Below are 20,276 nucleotides of genomic sequence, written 5' to 3' on the forward strand. Positions count from 1 at the left end.
AGAAAACAAAGACCATTTATTAAACTTCCTTTATGACCCTCAGGACATCCATAAGTGACTTTCAGCCAATGAGGTATTGTATTGGAAATGTACTTGCTGTTCTAACTCAGCTATCTTGTATACAGCAAGCTTCCACAAGTCATAGTGTGAGAATGGCCAGAAGAACTACTTTACTGTTTACCTTCATGAGGAATCAGTATTGACCAGGATGCTGGGGAGAACAGTGCTGCTTTTCTTTAAACCAGTTGTATGGGATTTTTTCACATTGGGTTCACAAGAGAGAAGGGACATCTGATTAACATTTCATCCAAAAGATGACATCTACAACAGCATCAGCCCAGATTTTGTGCTTAAGTGTATAAAGTGAGACCTGACCCTAAAACCTTCAGACTGGGAGGTAGGCATTCTACAAGTCCTGCTCCAAGTATTCCCACCTTTGAGAAACATGTCTGTCTTCACAATGCTTAATTATTCCACTTTGGGTTCAACCCCAGTCTGGTTGCATGAATGAGAGTCTCCTGGCCTTACCTGGCTTTTCAGAATGAGTTTGATGCCATTCCTAGTTGGCCTGGGTTCAGAGGACAAAAGCATTTTCAGAACAACATGAGGCAAGGTGGGAGTTTGTTTTCTATATTTGTTTCTTGGGATGTAGACATCATTAGCAAGGCCTGCATTTGTTACCCATTTCTAATTTCCCTGAACTGAGTGGCTTCCTCAGCCATTTCAGAGGGCAGTTAAGAGTCAATGGTATTGCATTGTATTGGAGCCAAATATAGGCCAGATTAGGTAAGGATGCCTGATTTCCTTCTCTGTATCTGAAAGGTTGTTACCACAATAGAGGGTGGTTCCAGAGTTAAAATGGAAAGTGTCATATTGCTGAAAGGGTGGCTGTCCATCAGAGGTTGGAGATGAGCAGAGGAAGGTATTGCTTGTAATTAACCACATTACACCTCACATGGCAGTGACTGAAGGTCAGTGAAACATGTTCTATTTTTCAGAATGAACATCCAATGATGAACACATAAAAACAAACTTCAAAGAATATTTGGGGTATTCAACTCTAAAGTGTACCAAGGCAGGATATTGGAAGTAAGACAATTCAATAGTTATGAGGATCTACAGTGGACGACTGATATAATGTGAATTTGATGTCTGAGCAGTGAAATAACCATTCCTGATGAAGGGCTCTGGCCCGAAACGTCAAATTTCCTGTTCCTTGGATGCTGCCTGACCTGCTGTGCTTTAACCAGCAACACATTTTCAGCTGTTTCGGGCAAAAGCCCTTCATCAGGAATACAGAGGAGGCTACATCTGAGGAGGTTCAAAGCCCAGACTGGGGATAGTTGTGTACCCTGGGACCATCTCAAGATTAAGCTCAACTTTCTAAATATTATGTAAAAGCTGTACTACTTTGTCGATGGTGCAGTTGTGATTACTCTATGCTACAAAGGTTCGACTAAGTGGGATGTTCATGAGAATAACTGAAGCTTCAGTTTAATTTGAGAGCCATGAGACCCATGCCCATAAATGATTAAGTACTATAGTGAGACCTATTCTAACGGACTTTCATTATAAATCAAAATGTAAGCTGCTCCTCATTTATATACCCGTTCCTAAATGTGACAGACTGCAATTGAAAGCTTGGAAAATAATTGTCAGCCATGATTTCAATTTAATGGGGTAAAAGGCTCAAGTGGGCTGAATGGCCTCTTCCTGTTTCAATGCCCTGGGTTTGTCCCATTTACTCAGCAATGAAAGAGGCTAAGCCAAATAGAAAACAACAACATATAAACAAATGTTTTATTGCACACGGCGTCTTGAATTTCTTCATAGAAAAAAGGTATTAACACAAGCATTTGCAAATAGAAGCAGATTCTTTATGAGTGATTGATTTTAACAGTAAAATAGTCCGCATGCATTGGCTCTGAGGAATTGGCTTCGAAACAACTCACGACATCAGAAAAAAAACCTCATTTGTGTCCTTCCTTCAAAACAATGTGAATTTTTTTTTGTTTTTCTTTTTTAAATAACATCACATTTTGATTTTTTTTTTGTTGTGCACTGGTCAGTTTGCAGAAGAAGAAAATAGTATTATTTATACAAAAAGAGTTCCTTATGTACAAGAAATATTTTTATTACAAATTAACAAGGGCGAGGGTGAAAAGGGGCCTGCGTGCACCTTACACCAGGGTGTAGGACTTTGAGTAGGCACCTGCTCCTTGTTTCTGTGACCTGTTCAGTCCGGCTGTACTCACTTCTAGTAGTGAGTCTCTGGAGCCGCCGATTTTAGTGTGCGTGGGCAGCCGTGGTTCAGCTGGGGCGTTTGCGGTGGAAGCAGGGGCGGTGACGGCAGCCGTGTTGGCAGAAGCAGTGGCTGTGGAGCTCGACGCGGTGACAGTTCTCTGAGGTAATGTGGCTGTGGCATGCGGGTGGATGGGCGGCTTGCTGTTGGGGTCGAGGGTCATGTGCCGGCTTTGCGTCTGATAAGCCCTGGCCATGTTCCGGATGGAGGCTTCCCTTGGTGGCACCACCGGGCAAGGATCACGGGCATCTGATTTGCGGAAGAAAGCTTCCGACTTGACGTAGAGGGGAAGGTTGCAATAGTCACCTGAGAAAGAGATGCATTTAAAATACGATTAAAACAAATACATAAAGCCAAACTCAACTTTTTTCAAAAGGTGGCTAACTCTGGCATGCCATATGTTGGAAAATGGGATTAGAATAGATGGATACTTAATGCCTGGTGCAGATATGATGGGCTGAAGGTGAAACGAGGTAGTGGCAGCACAGCAGTAACTAGAGGTCTGTGCTAATGGTTTGGAGGTTCACGTTCAAATCACAGCACAGCAGCCAGTGAAATTCAAATTCTTTACTAAATGTGGAATCTAAAGGTCATCTCAGTAATGGCAACCACAGTACTATCGCTAACTGTTGTAAAAGTCCATCTCATTGACAAATATACTTTAGGGAAGGAAATTAGTTCTCCATCTCTAGTCTGGCCTCATGGGACACCAGACCCACAACAATGTGATCGAATCTTAATGACCTTTCAAAATGCCCAGGCAAGCCACTCAGTTCAAGGGCAATTAGGGATGGACAACAAATGTTATCCCTGCCAGCAGTATCCACATCCAATAACAAAATGAAAAAAAAGCTCCAGTTTGCTTTCTCCTGGGTGATTTAGTGGACCTATATCATCACTGGCAAGCCTTGGCAGGAGATACCTGCTCAGATAAAGGTAACCTCATTTTGGTTTTGTCTCCCTCTCAGCCAACAGAGGAACACTTAGCTTCTTACATTAATATTGGCACCAAGGTGGCATCACGCAGGCAAGTTGCAGCGTGATCCACAGAATTGTACCAGCCTATCTCCCAAACTGACGTGACCACTGCTTGCTAAAGCCAGGTGGCAAGCACTTCAAGGTCTAGAGATCTCACTGGTCTCACTGAACCAGTTTTATAAACATTCATTCACAGGATGTGGTTATCTCTGGCTAGGCCCATCCATATTTTGCCCAGAGGGCAGTTAATTGTCAACCACATTGCTATTGGGTTTGGGGTCACATAGAGGCCGGAGCAGGTGGGGACAGCACTTTCCTTCTCTCAGGATTATTAGTGATCCAGATGGCTCATCGGTAATGGTTAACAATTTGTGGGAGTGAGGAATCAAGGGCACAGACCTGGTCCAATCAGTCTGTTGATACAGTGTGTGTTCCACAGACTATGTGACCATGTAATCTGACAAAAGCACCTATATGGATTACATCTGCATTTTGAAAATTAAAAGGCTGGCTTCTGGTAAAGAAATCTATGGGTTAGAAAAGGAGTCCCTTTCTCACTGCCACAACACCGTGCCTCCCATTGACCAACCACCTGTCTTCACCTATCCCCATCTCACCACCCTGCCCACACCACCCCCTTTGTCTGCAGCTCCCCCCGGTCCTGAAGAAGTGTTACTCCCGAAATGTTGACTTCTTCACCTCCTGATGCTGCCTGGCTCGCTGTGTTCTTCTGGCCTCCTGCCTGTCTATCTTGGATTCCAGCATCTGCAGTTTTTTTTTGTCTCCTAGACATAGAGTTAGCAAGAAGTCAAGCTGCAGCTACATAACCCCAGAACAAGAGAATATGTTTTGCCTATAAATGGGATCACGATAAGGGAAATAACATAGTTATTTAAGATTGCGTGATAAAATGCTGTTTTGGAGGCTTTTGCTCGTAATTGTAACCATGGCGATTTGAATTAATTATACTTAGTAGGAAGCAATGTCTCAAAGGAATTTTTTTTAGAAACAAGCTTGTCAATAATGAGGGTCTTTTTTATTCATTCATGGGATGTGGGTTTGGCCAGCACTTATTGCTCATACCCAATTGCCCAGTGGGCAGTTAAGAGTCAATCACATTGACTAGCCTCGGCTATAGCTCACACTAGATGGGTCAGTTAACTGAAGCTTTTTGGGCCAGACCAGGTAAAGACAACATCTTCCTTCCCCAGAGAACATTAGTGAATTGTTGCCCCCGCAACAATCAACAACAGATTCCTAAACATAATTAAACCTTCATTTCCAGAATTTTTAAAATATTGAATTCAAATCTCATCATCTACCATGATGAGATTTGAACTCAGATGCATAGAATAATATCTAGAACCCTGGGTTAACCATCTAGTGACAAAGCCTCTCGACCATTACCTCCCCTTGTGGCCTGCTAGAAAGAAACATTTATTATTTGTATTCAACATCAAGTATCAAACACTCCAAGGACAGATACAACATGGGGTTAGATACAAAATAAAGCTCACTCTGCACTGTCCCCATCAAACACTCCCAGGACTGATAAAGAACAGGCTTAGTTAAAGAGTAAAGCTTCAGTTAACGGACCAATCTAGAGTAAGTTATAGCCCAGGTGAGAATCAAAGCCAAGCCTTGTCAACATCTATTGGTGCCTAGATTAGAGTGGTGCTGGAAAGCAAAGCAGGTCAGGCAGTATCCGAGGAGCAGGAAAAACAACGTTTTGGGCAAAAGCTCTTCATCAGGAAGAGCTTTTGCACAAAACATCGGTTTTCCTGCTCCTCAGATGCTGCCCTGACCTGCTGTACCTTTCCAGCATCACTCTAATCTAGACACCAATTTCCAGCATCTGCAGTCCTCACTTTTGCCTAACATCAAGTGGTACATTCTGTGCAATTCTGGGCATAATCATTTAGGAAAGATGTCAAGGCTTTAGAGAGAATGCAGAAAAAAAAACATGATCTGAATATTTCCAGAAATAAGGGACACCAATTTAGTGGATGGATTGGAAAAAATTGGGACTGCTATACTAGATAGAAGGTTAAGAGAAAATTAGAAGTTTTTAAAATCATGAAGGTTCCAGTTGGGCAAATATCTTTCCCGCTGAAAATGTGTTGCTGGTTAAAGCGCAGCAGGTCAGGCAGCATCCAAGGAACAGGAAATTCGATGTTTCGGGCATAAGCCCTTCATCAGGAATTATGCCCGAAACGTCGAATTTCCTGTTCCTTGGATGCTGCCTGACCTGCTGCGCTTTAACCAGCAACACATTTTCAGCTCTGATCTCCAGCATCTGCACACCTCACTTTTTACTCAAATATCTTTCCCTTCAACAAAAGGGATCAGGAACCAGAGGACATTCATCTAAGAGGTTTGGTGAAAAAAGCAACAATAACATGTGGAAGAGTGTGGTTCAGATCTGGAATGCACATTAACTGAGCAGCTCTCACAGTCAGCACAGACAGAATGGGCAGAATGGTCTCCTTCCGTCCTGTAACCATTCTCTGCTTCTATTAAATGCTGTCAGGTCAGATTAAATGCAAAATTCTCTCTCTCCCGTTTCAACAACGTGCAACGCCCTTCGGCTGAGAAACCGTAACAATGTGATATTTTTACACAGGTAGCCCTTTCTGAACTGAATTCTAATTTAGTACTCAAGTACAGAACAAGAAATACCCAGCATGTCAGGCAGCATCTGTGGACAGGGAATCAGAATGAATATTTTCAGATCGATGACCTACTTGTGTACTTCATATTGCACACCAATTCAGAGGTGTAAAATATCAATGCCACGCTCCAGCTTCTAGTGCTTTTGAAAGAATTTTGCTCTGAGTTACTTTGCTCAGAGTCCACACCCAGGCCTAACTTCAATCAAGTGCATTGAGCATCAATTGTAAACAGACTCATTTAACCACAGAACAAATGAACACAATAAACCTTCCTGGAGGTCACTAAAACAAAACAAATAACTGTGGATGCTGGAAATCTGAAAGAAACTGAGAAATTGCTGGAGAAACGCAACAAGTTTGATAGTGTATTTGGGGAGAAAACAGAGTTAATATTTTGAGTCCAATGCCCCCTCCTTCAGAATGAAGTTTCTATAGAAATTTCTGCTGGAGCCCCCTTTGGTTAGCTAGCTCAGTGGGTGAGAGGATTACAATGCAGACAAACGCCAATGATGCAAGTTCAATGCCTGCCCTTGCAAAAGTTACTATGAAGGGCTCTCCTTCTCAACCTCTTCCTTCACCTGAGATGTGGTAACACTTTGGTTAAAATGGCACCAATCATCTCTGTCGCTCTAATGACAGGGTAGGGCTATGCTGCCTTCACCTTTTCTCAGAAAACTTTCATCAGAATAGTGTTGTTGACAGGTCAAAGGTTTCTAGGGAAACAATAACTGCTTTTCTCTCTAATGTTACCAGACCAGCTAAGCATTTCCAGCATTTTGTGTTCTTTTCATTCAGATTTCCAACATCCACAGGATTCAGCTTCTCGTTTATATCTTTCAAATTGCTCAGCAGAACCCGGAAATAAAGCAGGCCGCTTTGTCACACAATGTACGGTTCTAGAGTTGTACCTGGGGTGCGCTGGATGCCACGGCTGTGGAGGTCTTTGCCAGCTCTGTGGGCGATGGGCACAGCCACATTCTTTCCGCGGTCAACATCCTGGGGCTGTGGGGGTGAAGCTGTAAACCTGCAGATGCCAGCCTCAGACGGGGTGCTCATAGACGTCATGCTGTCAGCGTTCTCATTGGTGCCAGTTGTCATTTGGTCAGAGGAGCTATCAGAGATGAAGCACTCGGTGATCTCAAACTTGGCATGTTGTAGCTGCTCCTCCAGCTTAGCGTGCTCATAGGCTCGCGCCAACTCCTCATAGGTGGAGGAGGCACTCTCTGTGGAAACCATGCTGTTCCGGCCTTTATCTTTTAACAAAACAATGTAAGAGGGAGATCACTATGAGTCAAAGAATGTAACAGGACCCTGTTCAGGAGGGTTGTTGAACAGAGGACATGGGTTCACATCAACCCTACCATTCACCATCCCTCCAATTCCCTGTCTCTCTCATTCACCTTCCTGTTCCATGCCCCTCCCACTCCCGGTTGTGTGAGATTGATTATGGAGAGGGAGGGGGCAATCAAGTGACAGAGGCTACAAGTGAGAGCAAAGGGAAGTGGGAGGGACAGGGAGACAGAGGGACGAGAGTGGGAGGGAATGAGAGAGGGAAGGATGGGCAGTGGGAGGAATGGAGAGGGGAGGGAATGCGAGAGAGAGAGGAACGGGGAGAGGCTGAGATGGGATCGGGAGGGGCTGGGAGAGGGAGAGACAGGAAGGGGAAGGGAGAAAGAGTGGGAGAGACGAGGAGGGGGAGAGATAGGGAGAGGGATGGACAGGAAGCAGGAGGATGGGGAGGGAGAGGGAGGGGGAGGGACGGGAGAGGCAGGGACAGGGAGAGACAAGAAGGGGAAGGGAGGAAGAGTGGGAGAAACAGGGAGGGGGAGAGATAGGGAGAAGCACGGACAGGGAGAGGCAGGGAGGGGGAGAGGGAGGGATGGTGAGAGTAAGGAACGAGGAGGGATGGGACAGGGAGGCGGAGGAATGAGGAGGGGGAGGCACTGGGAGAGGCAGGGATGGGGTGATGGAGGGAGGGGAGAGGGAGGTATGGTAAGGGTAAGGGACGGGGAGGGACAGGGAGGGGGAGGGGTGGGGACAGGGAGGGACAAGGAGTGAGAGGGACGGGAGGCAGAGGAATGGAGAGGGGGAGGCACTGGGAGAGGCAGGGATGGGGAGAAGGAGGGACAAGGAGAGGGGATGATATAGACCAGGAATAATGGGAATGGTGAGGGTAGGGAGTGGTGAGGGTGAGAAGTGCTGAGGGTGGAGAATGGTGAGGGTGGGGGTGTGGTGAGGATGGGGAGTGGTGACGGCGGGAACTGGTAAGGGTGGGGGTGTGGTGAGGGTGGGAAGTGGTGAGGGTGGGGAGTGATAGGATAGGGAGTGGTGAGGGTGGGGAGTGGTGAGGGTGAGGAGTGGTGAGGGTGGGGAATGGTGAGGGTGAGGAGTGGTGAGGGTGGGGAGTGATGACAGTGGGGAGTGATGACGGTGGGGAGTGGTGAGGATGGGGAGTGGTGAGGATGGGGAGTGGTGAGGGTGAGGAATGGTGAGATTGGGGGTGGTGAGGATGGGGTGTGGTGAGGGTGGGGAGTAATGAGATTGTGGCAGGTGAGGGTGGGGAGTGATGTGCCTGAAATATCAGGCAGTGTTACATCAAATAAGGTTGCTTTTTTAAAATACACAGTGTAACATTGCAAATGATTAATGGCTTGAAGAAAAGAACAAGGATGGGGAAGCTCTGATCCAGTGTTAGCTCTCCTACCTGTGTCCTGGGAGAGACTTGCACTGTAGCTATCACTTTCGGTCACGGTTATTCCATGCTGTGACCCCACCGTTCTCCAGTCAGAGGTCAAAGTCCGGGCTGGGGTGGAAGCTTGACACTTAGTTAGGGTCCATTGGCTGGAATATCTATTCCGTGTGCTGTGTGCTGATTTGACACTCTTCCTAGCAACAGGATCTGACAGAAAGGGAGGAGTCAGAGCACTGAGGTAACTAAGTTTATGTTCCACAAGAATATCTGGGGCTCATTCTTTGCTCTTCAATTACTTTCCATAGAAGGGCAAAAATAAAAATAGGTACAAAAGTGGCAAGGCCAGTGCCATCTGTGTGCAAATGCTTCATCTTCAGATAATTTTCACCAAGTTACCTTCATTTATTTTTCCTTTATTTTTTCACAGGATGTGGCTATTCCTGGCAAAACCAGAATGTAAGCTTGGATTTCAAGGGGCAGTTAAGAATCAACCACATTGTTGTGGGGCTAATTTACATTTAGTCCAGGCAAGAATGGCCGATTCTCTTCCCTCAAGGGCATTCGTGAACCAGATTTTTTTTTTAAAAACCAACAATTGACGTTAGTTTCCTTGCATCATATCTAAAACTCACTTTCAATTCCAGATTTTATTAACAGATGGGCAGCGGCTTTGGTGGGATCTCAAACCCTTGCTCCAAAAAACTTAGTCTGATCCTATAGGTTACTAGTTCAGGAACATAACCATGACACCACAGTTTCCTCTAGAGGTGGGAAAACAGGGTCCTCCTGAAGTATATTGACTTCCATATTTCTATGTCTGGGTACAAACCATGGCTTTAAATTATAGAGGAGAGAGGGGATGAGACAGGAGAAAGAAACACTAAGATTTTGTTTATCCCCTAGCTTGGGAATGTCCAGTGTGCCATTCAATGCATACTAAGGCTTCTGGCCAATGTGATTCTGTTGCTACGTTACCCTTTATTAAATACACCACCAGGAGCCAGTTTTTCTGTCTGCTAAAGGGTTTATAAACTGAAAGTAAAAACAAATGCTGGAAAGACACAGAGAATGTTACAGGCCAGTGTGGAAAGGGGAAAGGCTAACACCTCAGGGCACAATCAGATTGAGTCAAATTTGAAAGAAAGGTCTTTGGCTTACAATGTTAGCTCTGCTTCTGTCACCACAGAGGCTGCCAGACCTTCCACTGGCTTGCCTTTTCATTTCTGATACCGGACATCCGCAGTATTTTGGTCATGTGTAAATAAAAAATTTCTTATTCTAAAAGGGTCTGGCATTGAAGCTTCAGCGCTTGTACGGGTACAGCTCCTATTGCCAATTTTGAAGTGAAGTTTGAACATCATATAATTAGACATGTACATTTATGAAATAAAAACAGGTCACCCGGCCCAAAGTGTCTTTTTTAAAATTCACTCATGGGATGAGGGTGTCGCTGGCTAGGCCAGCATTAATTGCCCATCCCTAATTGCCCAGTGGGCAAGTAGACGTCAACCCCATTGCTGTGGGTCTGGAGTCTCACGTAGCCTACATCAGGTAAGGATGACAATTTCCTTCCCTAAAAGGCATCAGTGAACTAGATGGGCTTTTTCACCAACAATGGATTCATGATCATCATTAGATTCTTAACTACAGATTTTTAAAGATTGAATTTAATCACCATTTCCCATGGCAGGATTTGAACCCAAGTCCTCAGGTCTCTGGATTGATAGTCTAGTGATAATATACCTCCCCTAAATGTGCAAATGCTAACACCCCACACAAACTCTCACTTCTTTGTTTAACTCCATTGAGGCTGTTATTCTCTCCCTTTCTCTTTCATGTACTGCTGTACAAATGCATCGATGTTATTTGGATCAATTAGGTCAGGCTCCATATTCTAACCAGCTCAGCTTTCGATTCCATCGATTCGCAGCTTCTCGGTAAATCCTTAGAAGGCTCTGGTACTCACTGGTTCCAGGTCGGATGTCTGACATGTCAATGAGTGGCCCTGTGTTCTGGATCATTGCTGGATGGTGGAGAGAAACACCAGTGCAGAAACTCTGGGGGTTTACAGACTGACTGAATTCGGATTCTGTTGCAGGAATGGTCGCCTTGTCGTCTCCTATAGCCAAAGAAAGACAGAAAGCGAAAACGTGAGGTGCTTCTGTACAGGTCATTGCTGGAAGAACCAGAGGTAACAGGAATAAGGAACAGGTTACACAGTGGGATAGAACCCTTTAAGGGAAAATATCTGCAAAGCCATAGGGAAAGAACAGGGAAATTAGAAGCAGAAAATGTTGCAAGTACTGAGTAGGTCTGGCAGCATCTATGGAGAGAGAAACAGAGTTAACAAGCTAGTGATCTCTCTGTAGGATGTGAAATGATAATTCACTCCCTCCCCACAGATGCTACCTGACAAGCTGAGTACTTGCACTATTTTCTGCTTTCATTTCAGATTGCCCTTATCTGGAGTGTTTCAATTTTGGAGTAGTTGGGTAGATTATCAAAGGGCTGGCAGAAAGGATGGGCCAAAAGGTCTCTTTCTCTGCTCTGATCTCCTGTAGTTCTATGACTGTATAGCAAGGCTGGGGGAGATGGGGCCTGTTCCTCCTCACAGCTGGCGGAAGGTAGACCAAGCATAGGAACAGGAGTGGTCTATTCAGCCTCTCACTCCTGAACCACCATTCAATACGATCACAACTCAACCTATCCCCAGATCTCTGTCTGTCACTGGCAATCAAAAAGCTGTCAGGTTCTACCTAACTATATTTAAAAACTAAGCTTCCACAGCCCTGTGTGGTAGAGAGCTGCGAAGATTCATAACCGATTGAGTAAAGAATATTTGCCTCATCTTCGAACTAACTGGCATCCCCTTTATTTTTAAATGGTGTCCCCTGGTTCTAGACCCCCCAAGCAGGGGAAACATCTTTGCTGCATCAATTTTGTCTATCCCTTCAATTACTTTGCAAGTTTCAACCTCACATTCTTTGAAATTCAAGAGAACATAAGCCAATCTCTCTTCATGGACAATTCCAGGAACAAGTCTGGTAAACATGCATTGCTCTCTCTCTCTCTCTCTCTCTCTCTCTCTGTCTCACTCTCTTTGGAGATAAGGAAACCAAAATTGTCCACGAAAAGTGCTGGAAATCACAGCAGGTCAGGCAGCATCCGTGGACAGAGAGGAAGCTAACATTTCAAGTCTAGGTGTGGTCTAACTAAGCTCCTACACAATAGAAGCAAGACATCACTACTCCTGTACTCAAGTCCTCAAACTAGAAGTCCGGAAACAAAATGAGCATCAAAATAGATCCAAATAATCCCAAATCTGAGACACATATTTAATATCTTATTAAAGCGAATCAGCTGTAATCTGTAAAGGTACAACTCTCCCAGTGAATTGGTGATGCCTGTTGCTCAGTAGATTGAGAAAGTCAAGTACAGCATTGTATTCTGTCCTTTCACTAGAATAAGGATAACCTTCCAATATAAGACTTACGATATGGGTAGTTCTTCAAATAGATCCACAATTTCTAAACAGGCAAAGTTTATGTGGTCTAATTATACAGGAACCCAATGGACCATTCAAGCCCTCTGGTTTGCTCCAGCATTCAGTCAGGTCATTACTGATTGGCACTTCATGTGCCCTAATCCACACAACTCTGTAACCCTTCAAACCCTTGGCTTAAAAAAAATCTATCAATTGCACTCTTGAAAATTTAAATTAACAAGATGCATTTGAGCAAGATATTAATCATCAGTGATGTTGAGAACACAAAGTCAATGTGAATAGATTGTTAGATCAGTCCCATTTGTTTCCTCTGTACAGTGATCCTGTTTCACATTATCACAGAAACATTTGGGGTGGAAATGGGACAGGTCAAGAAGGTTGCTGTTATAAAATAACACACCAGACAGGGATCCTTGCCCAGAGACAATTCCCCCTGTTCACCCACTTTACCTCAGCCATTAGGAGCACACCGTTCTGACTTAGAAATATATTGCCATTCCTTCAGAGTTGCTGGGTCAGAATCCTGGAACTCCCTCCCTGACAGCATTGTGGATGTACAGACAGCATGTACACTGCAGTGGTTCAAAAAGGCAGCTCACCTCCAAAAAACACCAGCTCAGTCAAAGACGCCTGCATCCCATGAATGAATTATAGAAAAAGCAGGTCTAACAAATCATGGGGCACGGTAAAAGACTGCTTTGCTCTTTGTTTGTCCAACTCTGCTGACTCAACCTCCCAACCTGTGCCTCAGTTGCTCCTCTATCCAATAGGGTGTCAAATTGCCCTTTTTATCTATCTCTAGGCTGTGTCTCAACGGCACACTGACCTTTCCGTGGTAACATCCCATGTGCCTTCTCATCCTATGCTCAGGTTTCTAATTCTTTTTCAATTTTTGTCCATTGACATTGGGACCCTTCACCAGATGTCACAAATGCAGTTGGGTGGGACGGTGGCTCAGTGGTTAGCACTGCTGCCTCACAGCTCAAGGGATTCGGGTTCGATTTCAGCCTCGGGTGACTGTCTGTGTGGAGTTTACACGTTCACTCTGTTTCTGCTGGGTGCTGTGGTTTCCTCCCACAGTCCACAGAGATGTGCAGGTTGGGGTGGATTAGCCATGGGGAGTGCAGGGATAGGATGGAGAACTAGGTCTGGCGTGTGATGCTCTTTGGAGGGTCAGTGCAGATTCAATAGGCCAAGTAGCCCCTTTCAACACTGTAAGGTTCTATGACTTCTGGAAATTTTAAGTATGATCCAGCATGGTGTCACCACTGGTCACATACCCAGCTGTTTAATCCCCTCTTTGTCTTCTATCAACAGTTGCACCCTAGGGATGTCAATGTGAAGACGGGGTCCTTGTGGCTGCCCCTTCACTGGAGTATCGAAGCTCCGATTGTTCTTGCTGTAAGAAAACATTTTGAGAAAAGACTGTCATGGTTCAGATAACAACATGCATTTATGTAGCACGTTCAACATAGTAAAAGTCCCAAGGTGTCTCGCCGCAACATTATGACAATCTGACAAATCTGACAAATTCAAAGGAAAATAGGAAGTTCATAGGTGTTTATCTCAGGACAGGTACAAAAGGCTTGCACTCATGCTTGCAGCTGAGCTCCCAGGTTGATCTGGGTGTCTGCTTCCTCATCTCTGAGATCAAACCCAGGCTTCGAGAGTGCAGTGCTGGAAAAGCACAGCAGGTCAGGGCAGCATCCAAGGAACAGGAGAATCGACGTTTCGGACATAAGCCCTTCATCAGTAAACCCAGGCTTCACCAAGCAAGCACATTGAGGACAGCTCAGTTACTGGATCAAACCCAGAACCGTTAGCATAAATGATTTGGATGAAAATGTAGGTGATATGATTAATAAGTTTGCAGATGACATGTTAAATGTTAGAGTTGTGAGAGTAGTTGTCAAAGGATATAGCTGGATATAGATCAGTTGGAAAGTTGCTTGGGGAAATGGCAAATGTAATTTAATTTGGACAAGTGGGAGGCAATGCATTTTGGGAAGTCAAATGCAAAAGAAAAGTATACAGTAAATGGCAGGACCCTTAGGAGATAAAAAGATCTACAGAGGGTTCTTGGGGTGCAAGATCCCTGAAAGTGGCACTTCCAGCGTGTAAAGTGAGGTATATAGCATGCTTTCATTCATTCGTTTGGGCATTGAGTATATGTTGGTAAGCCAGATTGCAGCTGCATAAAATTTTATTTAGACTACATCTGGAGTATAGTGTGCAGTTCTGGTCATCACACTATTGGAAGGGTGCGGAGGCTTTGGAGATGATTTGAAAGAGGTTTATCAGCATGTTGCCTGGATTGGTGTGTATTAACTATAAGGAGAGATTGGACAAACTTATTGTTTTTGCTAGATTGTTGGGGGTTGAGGGGTGACCTGATAGAAGTGCATAAAATTATAAATGGCAAGGACAGGGTGGAAATGTTAAATATAAGCACGGTGGCTCAGTGGTTAGCACTGCTGTCTCACAGCGCCAGGGACCCGGGTTCAATTCCCACCTCGGGCAACTGTCTGTGTGGAGTTGGCACCTTCTCCCCGTGTCTGCGTGGGTTTCCTCCCACAGTCCACAGCTGTGGAGGTTAGGTGAATTGGCCATGCTAAATTGGCCGTAGTGTTAGGTGGATTAGCCAGGGATAAATATAGGGGGGTGGGTTACTCTTCGGAGGGTCAGTGTGGATTTGTTGGGCCGAAGGGCCAGTTTCCACACTGTAGGTAATCTAATCATAAGGGAACATAGGTTTAAGGTGAGAGGGGGAAAGTTTAAAGGAGATATGCAAGTTTTTTACGCAGAGGGTGGTAGGTGCCTGGAATGTTTTGCCGGGGAGGTGGTAGAAGCATATATGTTAGCAATGTTTAAGAGGCATGTAGGCAGAGACATAAACAGGCAGGGAATAGAAGGATGCAGACCTTGTTCAGGCAGATGGGACTGGTTTAGAATGTCACCATGGTTAGCAAAGACATGATGGGCCAAAGGGCCTGTTGCTGTGCTGTGCTATTCTATGTTCTGTTAAACCATTTAGTGCTCCTATGACAGTTTCTTCGTGTTGTTAAGTAACAACCCAATCCAAGACCATAATGTTACTCAAATCAGTTTACTGTTGGTTTCAGCACCACGGCTAGCAACTCCCAAAGGAAGACCCCTGCCTTTCATTCTGGAGAAAATAAATCTGAAAATGCGAGGGACTACAAAGCAAGTCAATTGAGTGTAGCTTAACTTTCCACTGTGCTTTTTGGCAATCAAAATGGGAATAATTACCAAAATCAATAGATTTTCCGATATATATTTATAGCATGCCAACTTCTATCAGAAATTACTTCTTCAGAGGTATGTCTTCATCAGAAAGAAAAAGAACTTACATTTATGTAGCACCTTTTATGTCCTTGTGATTTTACAGCCAAGGGATTATTTTGCGTTACAGTCAGTGTGGACAATTGCAGCAGCCAATTTGCACACAGCCAGATTCCCCAATAGTAAAATAGTGACAATTTTGCTTGACGCGGTGCTGGTGGCAGGAACATCTTGGCCAAGACTGAGAGATTTGTCCTGCTCCTCTTCATACAGTTCCATATGATGTCCTTTACTGTTCACCCAAACAGTCACATTACAGTGTAATATCACATCCAAAAGACAGCACCTCTAACAATGCTGCAATCTCTCAGTAATACACTGAAATCTCAGCCTAGATTTAGCATTTAAACCACAGATCTTGAACCAATAACTTTCTGATGGAGTAACAGGGTGCTATGCTGATTATGATTACAAGTTCTCAACAAAGACTTATCCTTGAGTTTTCCTTCCCCTGTTACATTGACATGCTAAACTCCTATTCCCTCACTGCAGCCAAACTACCACACACTGCTTCTGGTAATTACTTTTGCTTTAACTTCATGGAGGGATTTATTTAGTTTTGGGGTTTACTACAGTCCCCACAGCAAGTGCTTGCACTGATGCCAACCATCTGTGCAGTCTAAGTCAGTGATGATATTTACAGAAGGTGATTAGGGAACACATCAAGAGATAATCTGCAGATGATCCTTTTGGGGAATATCCATGCCAGGGTGCACAGCAATGCGTTAGGAATCCCTTATGAAATGTAGTGAAGAATCTGAGCAAAGGTTACTACTGAAAAACCGTAGTGACATTTCTGAGCAAGCAATCTCTCTTCAAAGAACTGGTGGCTAGAATGAGTTTTCAGTTTAATGTCTTTAATATAAGTGCAACCTAGAATCAAAGAAATCTGGCACGGTCAGCCATTTGGCCCATTCTGCCTCTTTTCACTCTCTGAAATAACAGTTGTACTTTGTGCCTAATCAGAGGATAGAAATTCTACAGTGTGTTACACACATCCTGACTCCTCAAAGCCTCTCTACCATAAACAAAGGCAGAAGTCAGGAGTGTGAGTGAGAATGGAATGCTCTCCACTTATTTGGAATTGGCCAAGCTAAATTGCCCATAATGTTAGGTGCATTAGTCAGAGGGAAATGGGTCTGGGTGGGTTACTCTTCGGAGGGTCGGTGTTGGGCTGAAGAGCTTGTTTCCGTACTGTAGGGAATTTAATCTAATCTAAACTAACTTTTGCTTGAATCCAAAGTATGGCACCATTTAAATACCATTTTTTAAAAAATCCATAGGCGCCAATCAACAGTGTTACTTTGATAAAATCCAAGAAACTCAACACTATTTTGATCAAAGATTAGATTAGATTACTTACAGTGTGGAAACAGGCCCTTCGGCCCAACAAGTCCACACCGACCTGCCAAAGCGCAACCCACCCATACCCCTACATATACCCCTTACCTAACACTATGGGCAATTTAGCATGGCCAATTCACCTGACCCGCACATCTTTGGACTGTGGGAGGAAACCGGAGCGCCCGGAGGAAACCCACGCAGACACAGGGAGAACATGCAAACTCCACACAGTCAGTCGCCTGAGGCGGGAATTGAACCCAGGTCCCTGGCGCTGTGAGGCAGCAGTGCTAACCACTGTGCCACCGTGCCGCCCTGCTTAAAGCTACCTGCTTAACTGACAACTCATCCATCACCTTTCACATTCTTCACCACTGATTCCTATTACTAACAAAATGCAATGACTCACAAAACTTCCTTAGAGAGCATCTTCCTAACCCAGTCTACCACCTGCAAGAACAAGGGTAGCAGATACATGGGATCACCACCATCCATCAGCCACTTGCCAAACCCACACACCACCCTCACTTGGAAATATATCTCAGTTCCCTCAATGTCATTGGGTCAAAATCCGGAAACTTCCTCCCTAGCAACACCGTGAGTGTCCCTGAGGTACTTCAGTGGGTCAAGAAGATAGTTCATCACCACCTTCTCAAGGGCAATTATGGGCAGAAAGTAAATGCTGACAGAGCTAATGATGTCCATGTCCTGTGAACAATAAGAAAAGGAATACCCCCTTTGCCTTTTGTCTATAATCTGCATATTCCTCATGCTGAAGTACCTGTCTAACTTGATTTTACATTTACTTATAGAATCATTAATTAAGTAATAAGTAATGAATAAGTAATTCTCCACAGAGAAGGTTGCAAATCTTAACAACTCTGTTGAGAAAAATTCTCCTGGTCTCATGTCTAGCTGTTTTGCCAATGATTTTAACTCATTTTTGACTCACTTTGTCATACTTCACTATTTGCCTCAAGGACACGGTGAATGTACAGGAACTGGAATCTGATTGGTTTGTTCCCATGTGAAAGAAGTATTTTCTGACCTCATATGTTCTTCAAATGCTTCAAGAAACAAATGTTTCCCCCTCAGTTCATGTTCAACTCAGGCTGGTAGGCTAAAGTTTGCATAAGGTAATGGTTCTGAAAGGGTTAATGTTGAAGAGTGCACTAAGCTCCACTCGATCTGACAATGTCGTACAGACTAGGGTGGGGAAATCATGAGAATAGCTCTGGATCTCAAAGGAGCCAGATGTGCCCTCTCTGTCGCCTAATAGTCTAAGTAACAGTGTCTAACTAATCTGTGTGAATTGTACCTAATTACTGTTTTATTATAAATTGTATTTAGTAAAGACAAGAGCCTTTTCTTGTTAAGAATCACTAATGGTTGACCCTCCGCCAATATAAACCAAATAGATCCTCAGACTAAGTCAAAGAGGGTTGGTGATGTCTCCTCCTACAGAGAAATACCACAACATTGCATCAATTTCCAATATAAATGGGCATGAAAGCAAGGCACAAAACTGGGCAGGGGTATCTTGCAGAGAGAGCTGATACTCAGTATTCCCTTTAGTTTTCTTATTGGCTGTGCAAGCCTCTGTGTTCCATGCCTGGCACTTACTCCCGGAGCCAGAAGTGAATGCTGTGATTGGTGCACTGAAAACAATCACCATGTGTAGGACAATGGAGCCCCTGTATACATGCTGAAAAATGTGTTGCTGGAAAAGCGCAGCAGGTCAGGCAGCATCCAAGGAGCTGGAGAATCGACATTTTGGGCATAAGCCCTTCTTCAGGAATGAGTAAGGTGTGCCAAGCAGGCTAAGATAAAAGGTAGGGAGGAGGGACTTGGGGGAGGGGCGTTGGGAATGCAATAGGTGGAAGGAGGTTAAGGTGAGGGTGATAGGCCGGAGAGGGGGTGGGGCGGAGAGGTCGGGAAGAAAATTGCAGGTCAAGAAGGTGATGCTGAGTCCGAGGGTTGGGACTGAGATAAGGTGGGGGGAGGGGAAATGAGGAAGCTGGAGAAATCTGCATTCATCCCTTGTGGTTGGAGGGTTCCTAGGTGGAAGATGAGGCGCTCTTCCTCTAGGCGTCGTGTTGCCATGGTCTGGCGATGGAGGAGGCCAAGGACCTGCATGTCCTTGGTGGAGTGGAGGGGGGGAGACTTAAAGTGTTCAGCCATGGGGCAGTTGGGTTGGTTGGTGTGAGTGTCCCAGAGGTGTTCTCTGAAACGTTCCACAAGTAGGCGGCCTGTCTCCCCAATGTAGAGGAGGCCACATCGGATGCAGTGGATGCAGTATATGATGTGTGTGGAGGCGCAGGTGAATTTGTCATGGACACCTCCTCCTACTGCTCCTTTGACCATGACCCCATCTCCCACCACCAAACCATCATCTCCCAGACCATCCATAACCTCATCACCTCAGGGAATCTCCCATCCACCACCTCCAACCTCATAGTTTCACAACCCCGCACCGCCCGTTTCTACCTCCTGCCCAAAATCCACAAACCTGACTGCCCCGGTCGACCCATTGTCTCAGCCTGCTCCTGCCCCACCAAACTCATCTCTGCATACCTCGACACGGTCCTGTCCCCCTTAGTCCAAGAACTCCCCACCTACGTTCGGGATACCACCCACGCCCTCCACCTCCTCCATGATTATCGCTTCCCCACCCCCAACGCCTCATCTTCACCGTCCCTATACACCTCCATCCCGCATCACGAAAGCCTCAAAGCTCAACCAGTACCCTTCCACTGACACCCTCCTTCGACTGACTGAACTGGTCCTCACTCTGAACAACTTCTCTTTCCAATCCTCCCACTTCCTCCAAACCAAAGGGGTAGCCATGGGTACCCGCATGGGCCCCAGCTATGCCTGCCTCTTCATCGGATATGTGGAGCAGTCCATCTTCCACAGCTACACTGGCACCGCCCCCACCTTTTCCTCCGTTACATCGATGACTGTATCGACGCTACCTTGTGTTCCAACAAGGAGGTTGAACAGTTCATCCACTTTACTAACACCTTCCACCCCAACTTCAAATTTACCTGGACCATCTCAGACTCCTCCCTCTCCTTCCTAGACCTCTCCATTTCTATCTCGGGTGACCGACTCAACACAGACATTTACTATAAACTGACCGACTCCCATAACTACCTAGATACACTTCCTCCCACCCTGCCCCTTGTAAAAATGCCATCCCATGTTCCCAATTCCTTTGCCTCCGCCGCATCTGCTCCCAGGAGGACCAATTCCAATACCGAACAACCCAGATAGCCTCCTCCTTCAAGGATGACAATTTCCCCTCAGACGTGGTTGACGATGCTCTCCACTGCATTTCTTCCACTTCCCACTCCTTCGCCCTTGAACCCCGCCCCTTCAATCGCCACCAGGACAGAACCCCACTGGTCCTCACCTACCACC

At 45.1% G+C, this 20,276-nt stretch overlaps 1 protein-coding gene across 2 annotated transcripts in view; it reads right to left on the minus strand.

Annotated features, from left to right (window-relative positions):
• Positions 1–2,170: 2,170 nt before the first annotated feature.
• The window catches only part of dscaml1 (Down syndrome cell adhesion molecule like 1), a 537,532-nt gene continuing 519,426 nt past the window's right edge, over positions 2,171–20,276 (minus strand). Inside the window, exons 28-32 of one of the 2 annotated variants that reach the window (XM_060846680.1) lie at positions 13,430–13,548; positions 10,611–10,760; positions 8,657–8,851; positions 6,861–7,205; positions 2,171–2,608 (exon numbers count right to left, since the gene is read on the minus strand). In XM_060846680.1, coding sequence (XP_060702663.1) covers positions 2,181–2,608; positions 6,861–7,205; positions 8,657–8,851; positions 10,611–10,760; positions 13,430–13,548 — 1,237 coding nt within the window. In that variant the 3' untranslated portion in view covers positions 2,171–2,180. Of the gene's footprint in view, positions 2,609–6,860; positions 7,206–8,656; positions 8,852–10,610; positions 10,764–13,429; positions 13,549–20,276 lie in introns of both variants that reach the window. The other variant, XM_060846681.1, reaches the window with a different exon arrangement.

The sequence above is a fragment of the Hemiscyllium ocellatum genome, chromosome 29 (assembly GCF_020745735.1).
Source record: "Hemiscyllium ocellatum isolate sHemOce1 chromosome 29, sHemOce1.pat.X.cur, whole genome shotgun sequence".
NCBI classification, from domain to species: domain Eukaryota; kingdom Metazoa; phylum Chordata; class Chondrichthyes; order Orectolobiformes; family Hemiscylliidae; genus Hemiscyllium; species Hemiscyllium ocellatum.